This window comes from Aegilops tauschii, chromosome 6 (assembly GCF_002575655.3).
Source record: "Aegilops tauschii subsp. strangulata cultivar AL8/78 chromosome 6, Aet v6.0, whole genome shotgun sequence".
Classification (NCBI taxonomy): Eukaryota; Viridiplantae; Streptophyta; class Magnoliopsida; order Poales; family Poaceae; genus Aegilops; species Aegilops tauschii.
In genome coordinates this window covers 289,759,275-289,771,488 of record NC_053040.3, presented here as the reverse complement: position 1 = coordinate 289,771,488, position 12,214 = coordinate 289,759,275, and the positions used below count along the sequence as shown (strand labels likewise).

The 12,214-nt window shown below is 44.5% G+C and overlaps 1 protein-coding gene and 1 non-coding gene across 4 annotated transcripts; both read left to right on the top strand.

The window, feature by feature from the left end:
* The first annotated feature begins 490 nt into the window (after positions 1-490).
* On the top strand, positions 491-647 carry LOC120967508 (U12 minor spliceosomal RNA). The gene has a single exon (XR_005761260.1). It is a non-coding gene; the product is annotated as a U12 minor spliceosomal RNA (small nuclear RNA).
* A 2,449-nt stretch (positions 648-3,096) lies between these two features.
* On the top strand, positions 3,097-8,860 carry LOC109781445 (uncharacterized). Of its 3 annotated transcripts, none has more exons than XM_020340050.2 (8): positions 3,097-3,351; positions 4,180-4,704; positions 5,139-5,304; positions 5,392-5,442; positions 5,705-5,887; positions 6,005-6,101; positions 7,283-7,986; positions 8,224-8,860. In XM_020340050.2, exons 2-8 carry the CDS (start codon positions 4,241-4,243, stop codon positions 8,563-8,565), a joined length of 2,007 nt encoding a protein of 668 aa, XP_020195639.1. In that variant the 5' UTR covers positions 3,097-3,351; positions 4,180-4,240; the 3' UTR covers positions 8,566-8,860. The 3 variants fall into 3 exon arrangements, with proteins under 3 accessions (XP_020195639.1, XP_020195637.1, XP_020195638.1); XM_020340048.4 differs by having other exon boundaries at positions 3,186-3,612; XM_020340049.4 differs by having other exon boundaries at positions 3,242-3,616.
* Positions 8,861-12,214: the final 3,354 nt, after the last annotated feature.

Genomic DNA, 12,214 nt, shown 5'->3' with positions numbered 1-12,214 from the left:
TACTACAGAAGAATAGGTCCATCAGATACGTTGCACAATCTAAATAACGATGTAGAGTAGCTTTGTAGGCAAATAAACCAGCGGCGTACTAGCATTTTGAGACCAAAGCTATTATTCTTCACTCTCCAGGTATCAAACAGAACAAAAGGCCACCCCAAGAAGGCGAACACCAAAGTCGTAACAAATGAATTCCCTCAAAAACAAAAAAAGTCAACTCTCAAAAAAAAAGTCGTAACATATCTTTATTTTTTAGAAGTCGTAAAAGAGGTTGCAGGCCGAACGGGCCCTGCGCGATACTCGGGAAAAGCAAACGTCCAAGCACATCTCCACCGGCCCAGCAGCAAGCCAGCAACCCATGGACTGGGCCATGCACGAGCAACCATCATAAATCGAGGAAAGGCTCGACCACAGCATAATCCCACCTCGCCGAGTGCAGCGGCACCGCGAAGCTACGAATGGTATATATGGGGTGCGGGGCTAGCGGTGAATGTTGCCTTAAACTAATGAGTAAGGAAAACAAAGCGGTGCGGTGAGAGCCGCTCGCGGTGCGGGGTCAAAACCTGCACGGCAATTTTTGTAGGGGAAAGAGGCTGGCGCGGGCACTGACACTGCCTTACTTTGCAGGACTTGCCTGTGCGGGCCTCCCTACCCACCAAACCATAAATCAAATTTTCTTGGTAATAATAATGTTGTTCATCTTTTGAAACATGTGAATGAACAAAAACAGAATGAGTCACTATTTTTTAAACATTCTATCCAGTATATAATTAGGAATCTATATAATGTGGGGTTCAAACTTTTTCTAACACAATGCAGACGCACACCCTACCCTATGAGCACCTTCGAGAGACTGAGCCGACATATTATCTTTAGATTTACGCTCCGATAGACTGAGCCAACATATTATCTCGAAATCTACGAAGTCAACATAGGTGCCTCGTCGTCGACAAAAACGTCTCTTCCCACTGAAATAAATACAGGAATAATGCGAGCACCAGAACTTGAACCCTGGTGGGCTAGGAATATCACTGTCCCTCTAACCATCCAACCACAGGTTGGTTCGCCCAAACCTCTTACTATGTACTCCATCCATTCAAGGGATAAACTTTTCCGGACGGAGGAAGTACAATATATTGTGTAGCCTGGTTCCCTAGTGACTCAGTGGCCTTTTGTATACAAAAGAGCTTCAAAAGGGAATTTATTTTTATTTTTTGCTAAAGCAATATTTCCACCATATAAAAACTATAAAATAAAGCCTCAATAGTTCCAACAAAAATAATCAAGGTTTGACTGACCAAACACGGTTTTTGATACATAACGGCCCTAATTCATACCACAACATCAAAAAGATAGAAGCGAATAGGATAGTAAAATATAAGAGTATATAGGAACTTTTGGGTAATTATTAGTTTTGCTTATAACAATCCAAAAGTTTTTTTCTGCCCTGAGCTAAAGAATTGGGATGAACAATTAAATCCAAAGGAAACACTTATTTTTTAGCTCATAATCGTCAACCGAGTGAGTAGCCGCTGGATCAAATGGTACCGTACGATACTCATGAATTATGCGTGATGCCTTTTTTTAAACATCCCTCATTAACTAGTACTTGTCCAAGTAAATTATTAAAAAACATCACATTTGGAACTAGGGTTCCATTTTACTACCACTATTTGTTTTTCTAGAAAGCCATCAGTTTTGAGGCCTATTGGTTACATACTGCATTGCTCGGACAAGTTGGACGTTCCAAACTTTTTTTGATAGGATGATCACACCTATCAATAATATAGACAACGTGGGGAGACGCCCATTAGCCCATTTCACTTATCCCTGCAACTGGTCTTTTCCTTCTCATTCTCTCCCCTTTGTCCCGAGCACTCAAAGAAACCATGATGACGGGAGGTGGCAGCGGCGACTTGACCGGCAACAGAGATGTTGGCTTCGATGAATGAATCTCCCTGTGTATCATGCTGCAAAATTTCGTCCTCATTAGAGAACCAGCTTGGCATTGGAGTGGACAGCAGATGCCCAACTCCAGGGAGGGATACTAATACAGATTATAGAATTCCTAGTAACAATCATATCAACACTATGACGAAAAAACTCAAAACATCTAGTTTGCCGGACTAATCACAAAGGCAGCTACAGTAATAAAGAATTAGGCTAGGACATGAGGGTTCACATACATGCACTCGGGATACAAACTAGATAAATCAAGCCCAACACAAAATTTGGAGCGACACGAGAAGACATCGTCAAGCCATCTAAGCAGTCCTAGTGAAGGCGAACAAAGAAGACACGGTGAAGTCGACCGAAGAGGTTGTGGCGAAGTCAATTAGAGAGGTCTTGCCATCGCCGGTCAATCCAGAGCCGGTTATGGTTGGGAGACCTCTGGCTCGCTGAGCTCAAGCATCACGCCACCTGTCATGACTAAGGCCAGCACTGAGGCCTCCCAGGCCTACCTGTTTCATGCTGCCGGAGAGGCAAGGCGAGCCCAACATTGCGACCCTAGGAGAAGCCACCACAGTAGGCAGTTGCAAAGGTGATGAGCTCAACATTTTCAATGAAGTTATGGTTTGATTCCACAATGAAATTCAAACTGCAAGTCGAATTGTCTCCTCGTTATAACTATGACATGGATGGTAGTGGAATCCCTTGCTAGCATAGGTTTCTACTGGTCTTTCTTGCTAGCGAGGTTATGATTGCAAGGCTTGTCGGCCCCTTAGATATCCTCTTCCCATGTGAGTGCAACCTCCGGTGTCGACATGAGGGTTGCCAGTTTTTGTTATTGTGGATGTTGAAATCTTGGATGTGTCGATCTTTCAGTGCAATGCTTTGACTATTTGGCCTGACTTGACCAAGACATTTGCTGATTTCCCATCCGTGAACAATGAAGACTGGTTAGCTTAACTTTTGGAGAGATAACATAGACTGGCTTGCCGGTCCAGGAGAAAGAAGATGATAGGTCCATTGATTTCAAAGAATTCCCCCTTCTTGGGGTTTTCTGTACCAATGGTTTGCTTAATAGCAGATCTGTTTTTTTGTTGTTGAAAGCAAGGCATTTTTCATTAAAGAACGGAGGAAAAGAACAAAATTTCCAAATAAACACGACTAGTATCCAAAGTCTATTTTGTAACCACGCTCGCACGGGGCACAGCGCAAAGTGACAGGCCACCTCTGCTCCACCACCGCCGCTCCACGTCGCGGCTTTTCTCCCTCCCCTCCGTCTCTCTCTCCGCCAGGCATCCCAGACGCGGAGGCGGAGATACCTTCCTTCCCGCACCGCACGAGATTGTGGTCTCAACCTCCTGACGGCGACGGCGAGCCTCTCGGAGGCCACCTCCGATCTAAGAGGTGCGCCCCTCCCTCCTTGGAATCTGACCAACTTCTCCTCTCCACTATCCCGCACCTTTCCTCTCCCTCTCATGGCCCATCCTCCACCCAAGCTCCGATCCGACCCAATGCGGCTATGAAATCTCTGCTGCTGTCCCACTGCCTCCGCCGTGCCGTAGCTTAGCGCCTCCCCCGTCGCCTCGCACCCCAAACCCCTGCAGCCTTCGTCGCCACTGCCGCTCCCGTTCCACCTCATCGCGATCTTGGGCGTTGGCTTTTGAGGTAGGTATGAGCTTCCACTTCTGGTCATCCAGTGATCAGTTGAACCCACACTAACCTCCATAAGTTCGACACAGCATGTAGATCCGGCCTTATTTGTCTGTCCTCGTTCATATTTGAGTTAGATCATTGCCAAGACAAGCGGTTATTTTAAGACCTTTGCAGTTAAGACGGGGTGCGAGTGATTAACTTCTAACTGATGGAGAACTCTGAAATTCTCAGGGTCTCTTATGGACCCAGGGATAGGAAACACGCAGGATTGAAGTTGGATCATGCACCTTGTTTTCACTTGATTCTGATGGTTATGCTTGTGGTCGAGCATTGCCTCATGGAGAAAAATAGAATGCCAAACATCAGCCTATAAGTGATAATTCTAGGATTTTCACCACTTAATGCAGATGCCAGTGCATAAGAAATCTTACTGTTGAAGCTAGAGTATTGGGCATTTCACTCGTGGGCTTCTTAGACTGTTAGACAAATATCATGTTCTATTCTCTTAAAGTAAATATTTGGCTTTGTGCTTGTTTTGCACGTCGGAATTTTCATTTTTTACCTCTTTTATCTATGCAGAATCATTAGCAGAAGTATTGAACCCTGAGTTTTCATTTATTTCGTCCTGGTTATTGTGAGAATGCGGAGGTTCAATCCCTTTGGGGGGAAAGTACAGACTGGATTGGAAGGCCGCACCATTGATGTAAGGAATGTGAAGATAACAGTACGCAATGCCATTGCACAAGGAGGTTTCTCTTGTGTGTATCTCGCATGTGACGCGTTGCACTCATCAAAGCAGTATGCATTGAAGCATATCATTTGCAATGACTCGGAATCGCTCGATCTTGTCATGAAGGAGATCCAGGTGATGAATCTCCTCAAAGGGCATGCCAATGTCGTCACACTGGTTGCACATGATGTTTTTGACATGGGCCGCACAAAGGAGGCATTGCTTGTGATGGAGTTTTGCGAGAAGTCCTTGGTGAGTGCGATGGAGAGCAGAGGTACTGGTTACTATGAGGAAAAGAAGGCGCTTTTGATATTCAGAGATGTCTGCAACGCGGTTTTTGCTATGCATGGGCAGTCACCACCAATTGCGCATAGGTACATGGAATCAGTCATTTACAGATATTGAATCCATGTTTTATTCCCATTATATAGAAACGATCAGTGATAGGCATTTTTATCAAATAAAACAAGTCAGATTTCTTCACAATTATGTTGTTCTGTTTCATTATTTAATTAGTAGACTTAAGTTTACTTAGCAACTTCTGGAGTGATGGTACGTTAGTAAACTGCACACTGCTATTTGTTTGCCCGTACTACTTTTTATTCTTGCCTGCAGTACAGAATCCATATACCTTGTTGTAGCTTGGCTCTCTGCGTGTGAGTAAATACCATGTGCAAGTAACTCTTACCTGCATGAATGTTTCAGATTTGGTATGAGTGTGGGACTTGCTTTGAAGTTTTGCAAACCATTTTGTACATTTATTGTTTTATAATTCACCACGATTTTACATTCTGCCTCCTTCCTTTAGGGATCTTAAAGCCGAAAATGTACTTCTTGGATTAGATGGTGCATGGAAACTATGTGACTTTGGAAGCACGTCAACAAATCATAAATGCTTTGACAAGCCAGAAGATAGGGGGATTGAGGAAGATATCATTAGGAAGCATACGACCCCGGCATATAGAGCACCTGAGGTTAATGAGAACTTTTTGGCATGATGGATACAATTTTTTTACTTGTATGGCCTGCAGTGGTCTCATTTATGCATTCATGTTTTTCAGATGTGGGATCTCTACAGAAGAGAAGTTATTAGTGAGAAAGTTGATATTTGGGTAAGTCCATAACATATGAACATGTGAAATTCATTATTCATACTCAAATGGAATTCTCCGATTTAATTATTACACTAGCATGTGATATATTCTCCGATTTAATTATTACACTAGCCCCATCTTGAGTGATGTCTAACAGAATGATTAGGTTGTTGGATCACAACTAAATCCTCAACTGCAAAGTTACTGTTTATCAAACCACATGTTCGCACCCAAATTATGTTGAAGTGATTTGCAACACTTTGTATTCCACAATTGGCAGGCCCTGGGATGTCTTCTCTATAGAATATGCTACTTCAAATCCGCGTTTGATGGAGAGTCGAAGCTGCAAGTCCTTAATGGCAATTATCGCATTCCAGAACAACCTAAGTACAGCACCAGTGTCACAGGGCTGATCAAAGATATGCTGGAAGCATCTCCAAATGCCAGACCAGATATCACACAGGTGATTGGCCATTCATCTTCATGATACTAGGTTAGTCATAGACTGCTGCATGTAGTCTTAGGAGCCAAATAAGCATGGTTTTCATTTTTCTGATGTTAGATTTTATCCAATTGACAGGTCTGGTTTCGTGTTAACGAACTACTGCCTCTTGAGTTACAGAAGAGTTTACCTGATGGGGCTTCAGCGGCAATTTCTATGGGCTTGCAGGACGATGGTGAGGTTTTCTTTAGATGCTATTCATAGGAGCAGAGTACATGTTCTGTATCATGCGGTCTTGCCTTCATTCATGCAATGGCTAGAATTTGAATCGGCATGTTTGTTTCTTTTGTTGGTAGAAAACTGTAGCGGTGCTTCACTTCTTCTCTGAATATATTAAATATTTCGATTAGCAGCATTATGCTAACTAAAATACCCTCGTGTTACAACCCACTCTGTGCTATTTATAATATTAGTCATCAATGTTATTATTTGGAAACCAGATTGACACGACAGTGTTTCCTAGAGAGTTTGGACTTTCGAGATTTTTTGTAGAGTATGCGATCATATTTAATAAATACAATTTTCTTTTGCTTATTGGATAACTCCAACGATTGTATTTGACGCGCCATGAAAAAATGGACCTATCAGAAATAGAAAAATGCAATGTTTGCATCACTCCATATTTTTGTATGTATTCTGTCATATTTTGTTTTGTGAGGTTAAAATTAGGAAGTGCCTGCCATTAATAAATTTGGCTTTAGAATTTTTTTTGGATGAAGTGGAATTTTACATGTCTATTAATGAAGTAAGAAGTCCTCATTTCGCATCCTCATAATTGTAGAAACTGCCATTTATAGATCCCACATCACCTAATTATAAGATTGTTATATAAGCATCTATATAATTTTTACAGGTGTTGTAGAGTAGTACCATACAGTTTAATACGAGAGTTTACATCATTCCATTTAGAGGGTATTAAATTAATGGTAATATTTGTATTGATTGTCTTATGAGCTACTTCTGTGGCATCTGACTGGGTCAATCACTACGCTGTCATGTGTTAGGTATTGTGAAATGACCTTATCTTCACATAACCTTTCTGACATGCCACCTTACAGCACACTGCGTGCTAGAACAAAGTATGGGTGTGTCTAGGGCACATCTAGATGTGCCATAGTTATTGCACATCTAAGTATCTTAATTAAGCATAAAAAGGAAAAGAAAATACTCACACGAATCTTATCGTAAGATCAACGATATAGGGCGTAGAAGTGCAATACTTATGGCACATCTAGATGTGCTTTAGCAAAACTGACAAAGTATTTACTATTTGAGTCTGATTGTTTATTCTAAATATTCTCAGAAGAGATAGTGTGACTGGTTGCTGTCTAACACCATCTTGTTTTGCCTGTGTAGGTGCTTATAAAAGAACACATGTGATGCCTAAAAGGAACCCTCCTGCACCTCCAAGAGAACAATCTGATAACTCATCATCTCATGGAAGTGCAAACGCCGGAGATGCACCTCTAGGTGCATTTTGGGTGACCCAACATGCACAGGGTTCTCAAGTTGCTGATAATAGGAATCCCTTGTTTGACGAGGAGCCAATTAAACCATCACCTTCATCAAAGTATAACCAAAGTAGGGTGGATATCAGCACCACTACCCCTGGAGATAGGCATGGTCATTCTGGTCAGGCTTTGCGAAATACAACAAGTAACACTGTATCCAGTAATGGACTTAAGGGTGGTTCGGACATAAATCTTTTCATGGAACCACAAGGTTATGTGAAAAATAAAGCATCACAGCCACAAAGCAAGACTATATCTGGGAACGACCCCTTCAACAGTTTTGTCACAGATTTTGATGCAAACAATCTGCACTCAGGGACTACTGCTACTGGTAAGACATCTGAGCTTGAAGCTGAAGTGTCCAATCTGAAGGAGCAGTTGAAGAAAACCACGTCGGAGAAGGCTGAGATGACAGCCAAGTATGAAAAGCTGTCGGCAATCTGCCGCTCCCAGCGCCAAGAAATTCAAGAGTTGAAGCGCACTGTTGCTGAGACTACACCACCGCCTTCAAGTAAAGTCAGCTCAAGGACGCCAGAACTTGGATCCCAGGTGCTTGCTCTATCTTTTTTTTTTTTGCACACAAGTGCTTGCTCTATGTATATCTAGTACCCCCTCCGTCCCATAATGTGAGCGTTTTTGACTCTAGTGTAGTATAAGAGCGTTTTTGACACTAGTGTACACTACACTAGCGTCAAAAACACTCTTATATTATGGGACGGAGGGAGTACAACACATTTGTCTTAAGAATATTTCTAGCATCTTACATGAGACTTACAATCCATGTAGCGGAAGGAGAGGATTGAAGGAACGGTGTGGGAACTTGAGCAAGGAATGCTCTCAGGCAACTCCTCGGCACCCAGCTCTGAGGCCAAGACATGGCAGTCATTCCCTGAGGCAAAAGCTCAGACCAGGCCAAAGGTTGACCATGCAACCAATGGGAGGCAAAACCTAACACGGAACACGAATGCAGGGCCTTCCCCTGATGCGTGGGGTTTCGGCACATCATCGGGTAGCAATGCGACAGCAACACAGATGAACAGAACGAATGCCCAGGGGAGTTCCTCCCAGAGATTGAGCATGGGGGCAGCGAAGAAAGTAGATCAGCCATCAGGATGGGCCGGATTCTAGCTTCTCATCAGCACGCGGTAATCTCGGTTCTCTTGTTTCTAATCACAGGCTACTCTGCAAGTTGCAAAAGGATGAGATTTGGTGTGATTGTTGCCTGCCCAAAATTCGTTATTTTAAGGGTGTTGATAGTTGCTTGAGCCGACCTGGACGTCTGGTTTTCTGCGGTCGTTTGTCAAGTACCTTGTTAATAAATTTATATGTTTACATATGTATATTTACGTGTACCTTGTACCATGTGGAACTGCGGAAATGCCCCTTTTAACTTGTGCTGTGAAAAGGACCGTATGCTGATTTACTCTGTTTCCTTGAGCTTACTCTCAGTGTGGGCTGCGTAGCTGGATGTACACCGGTGTTTCAGAGCAAAGAGCCAAACATCTTTGGCGCTCAAGGCCGGCTTGATAATTATTGTAAGGGCAAGCACTGCTACAATGTTTAGTACCGAGGGAACTGCACCGGGAGCCCTCAAAACTTACGCGTGGAACAGTTTGGTTGAGCAAGTTGAAACTGTTCAAACTCATAGTAACTTGACAGGGGGGTTTGTTTCTGGTCCAAACAACCCCACAGGGCGATTGGCTTTTTTTTACAGGTAGTAGGCCACATTCTTTCACAAGAAACACTCTTTAAGTTCAAGCCTCTCTTTCCCCGCAAAATAAAGTTCAAATCCCTCTAGTGGATTCTTCACTAGGGAAGTCATCACACCCTCAGCAGTGCGTCCACGGACAGTGACCGGACAACACATAAATTTGCTCCTCCACAACTGGATGCATCTAAACCGAATACTCAAATTCATATTAGCTCATGAAACGTACGTCCGCGGGCAGTGATCAGACAACACGCAAATTTGCTCCTCCACGACTGGATACATCAAAAAATTTAAACCGAATACTCAAATTCATATTAGCTCATGCAACGTAGCGTACATACCTAAACACATGTCACCGTATTACCAAAAATTGACATGCTCTACTAACTACGAACGAAACGATGACCGAAGAAGTTGTTCATCCACGGTCGGCCTTGCCCTTGCCTTCGCACTTCTCGCCGTCCTTACGACAGTAGCGGTTGAAGACACAGAACGGATCGAGGCGGATCTGCTCACTGGCGGGGCTGTCTGATCCGTCGCCGTCCTTGTCTTTCTCCTCCATGGGGGGTAGTCTGGCCATGGCACGAATTGCCCGACTTTGATCTTTTGCCATCGCCTTGACCGCCCTCCTCCGTCGCTTCTCAGCTATGTGGGCATGGAGGGATTCCTCCAACGCCACCTCACGGGCCGCCGAAGCCTCCTCCGCGTGGCGAGCTGCTGTGGCCGCCTGCGCCGTGAGGGCTGCGGCAGCCGCCTTTGCTTGAAGCCGCACTCGACCGCCGCGCTTCCTGTTCTCATTCGCGTCTGGTCATGAAGGCGTAAATGACCTCTGTTTTGGCGCCCGGCGCCGCGGGGACGAGGTGCCACTTAAAAGGTTTTGGCGGCATGGCGGGGTTGCGCCATGTGGCCGTGGTGACCGCTGCCGGCGACGCGCGGCGAGATCCTCCGGCCCCGGATCCGCCGGCCTCGGATCCGGCCGCCAGTTGGGCAACGGATTCCCGCCAGCTCGTTGAAGACCGCGGGAGGGCGCACTCCCCCTCGGGAGCGTCGGAGAGTAGCGCAGACGACCATCTGCTCCTCGGGGCTGCAAGGGATGAGCTCCCAGTCGTCGGATCCGGACATGTTGCAGTCGGATCCAACCGCCGCCATGCAGGAGAACGCCGGAGTTGGCTGGAGAGAAGCTTCGCAGTGTGGGAGTGGAGTGGAGTGGAATGCGGTTAGGGTTTCCATCCGAGTGCGGATAGGGTCAAATTTATGTGGGGTCGGGGGTGCGCCAGAGTGGGCCGGATCGACGTGGTGGGCGCGTCCAGGCGTCCCCATATCCGCCCCAGATTTCGGTTGTATATGGGGAGTGCCTGTCAGTCTAGGAGTTTGGGCCGAAAATGGAGCGCCTGGTTGGGTGGTATTTTTTCGTCCCGGCACTGATCGGGCAACCCGTCCGGGTGTTTGGGGAGGGTATAGGAGGTCCGGTTGTAGATGCTCTAAGATGCTATGAGAGATCAAGTACCTATTCAAGAACAAGATCAAGTCCCTCATGTTCCCGAGAAAGATCAAGGGCAAGATCAACCAAGTGATGATCCACCAAATACTAAGGCCCAATATCTAGCTCAAGTTCAAGTCTTTTGATCACTTATATGCATGATTACTTATAGCCTCGTATTTATTCTTTGAATCTTTGGTTTAGTTAGGCCAACTAGATCAATTTTTCTTGCCATGGGAAGAGGTGCTTTGTGAAGGGTCCGATCTTACGGTACTTGATCCCAGTGACAGAAGGGGAACCGACACGTATGTGTCGTTGCTATTAAGGATAACAAGATGGGGTCTATTTCTACATAAATAGATCTTGTCTACATCATGTCATCGTTCTTATTACATTACTCTGTTTCTCCATGAACTTAATACACTAGATGCATGCTGGATAGCGGTAGATGTGTGGAGTAATAGTAGTAGATGCAGGCAGGAGTCGGTCTGCTAATCTTGGATGTGATGCCTATATAATGATCATTGCCTGGATATCGTCATGATTATTTAAAGTTCTATCAATTGACCAACAGTAATTTGTTTACCCACCGTATGCTATTTTTCTTGAGAGAAGCCACTAGTGAAATCTATGGCCCCGGGTCTCTTCTTTATTATATTTGCCTTCGCGATCTATTTTTATTTGCTTTTATTTTCTGATCTATTAATCCAAAAAAACAAAAATACGTTGTTGTAAATTTATTTATTTATTTTATCTCGCGTTCCCGCGAGATCTATTTATCCAATCTACTACAATTTTACCTATCTTTTTACCCGTGAGGGATTGACAACCCCTTTCTTAAGTCGGGTTGCAAGTATTTGTTCTTTGTGTGCATGAGCTGTTTATGTGGTGTTGCGTGGTTCTCCTACTGGTTCGATAACCTTGGTGTCATCACTAAGGGAAATACCTACCGTAGTTGTGTTGCATCATCCCTTCCTCTTTGGGGAAATACCGACGTAGTTCAAGCCGCATTAGAAGCCATCTAGATACTACCTATGGACCAGTAGGTCTGTGGTGAACTACTCACGCATCATCGGAGGGTCAAGGGTGATGATGAAGAACCCCTCCGTGATTGTTGACCCCTCTGGCAGAGTGCCGGAGAAGGCCTCTAGATTGGATCTCGTGGTTCTGGAACTTGCTGCGGCTGGAAATGTGTTTCGTTGACTCCCCTAGGGTTTTGGGGATTTTAGAGTATTTATAGAGCTGATAGTCAGTGGAGAAGCCTCCTGTGGGCCCTACTACCCACCAAGGCACGCCTGGGCCTTCTAGCGCGCCCTGGTGCCAAGTGCGCCCCACTGGCCTCCTCTGGTGCACTTCTTTGGCTCCCTAGGTGTCTTCTATCCAGAAAAAAAATCCAAAAAGTTTTGTGGCATTTGGACTTCGTTTGATATTGATATTCTGCAAAGTAAAAAATCAAGCAGAAAACAACAACTGGCACCGGGCACTATGTCAATAGGTTAGTCACAAAAAATGATATAAAGTTGCTAGTAAATGAATATAAAACATCCAAGAATGATACTTTAATTGCATGGAACAATAAAAAATTA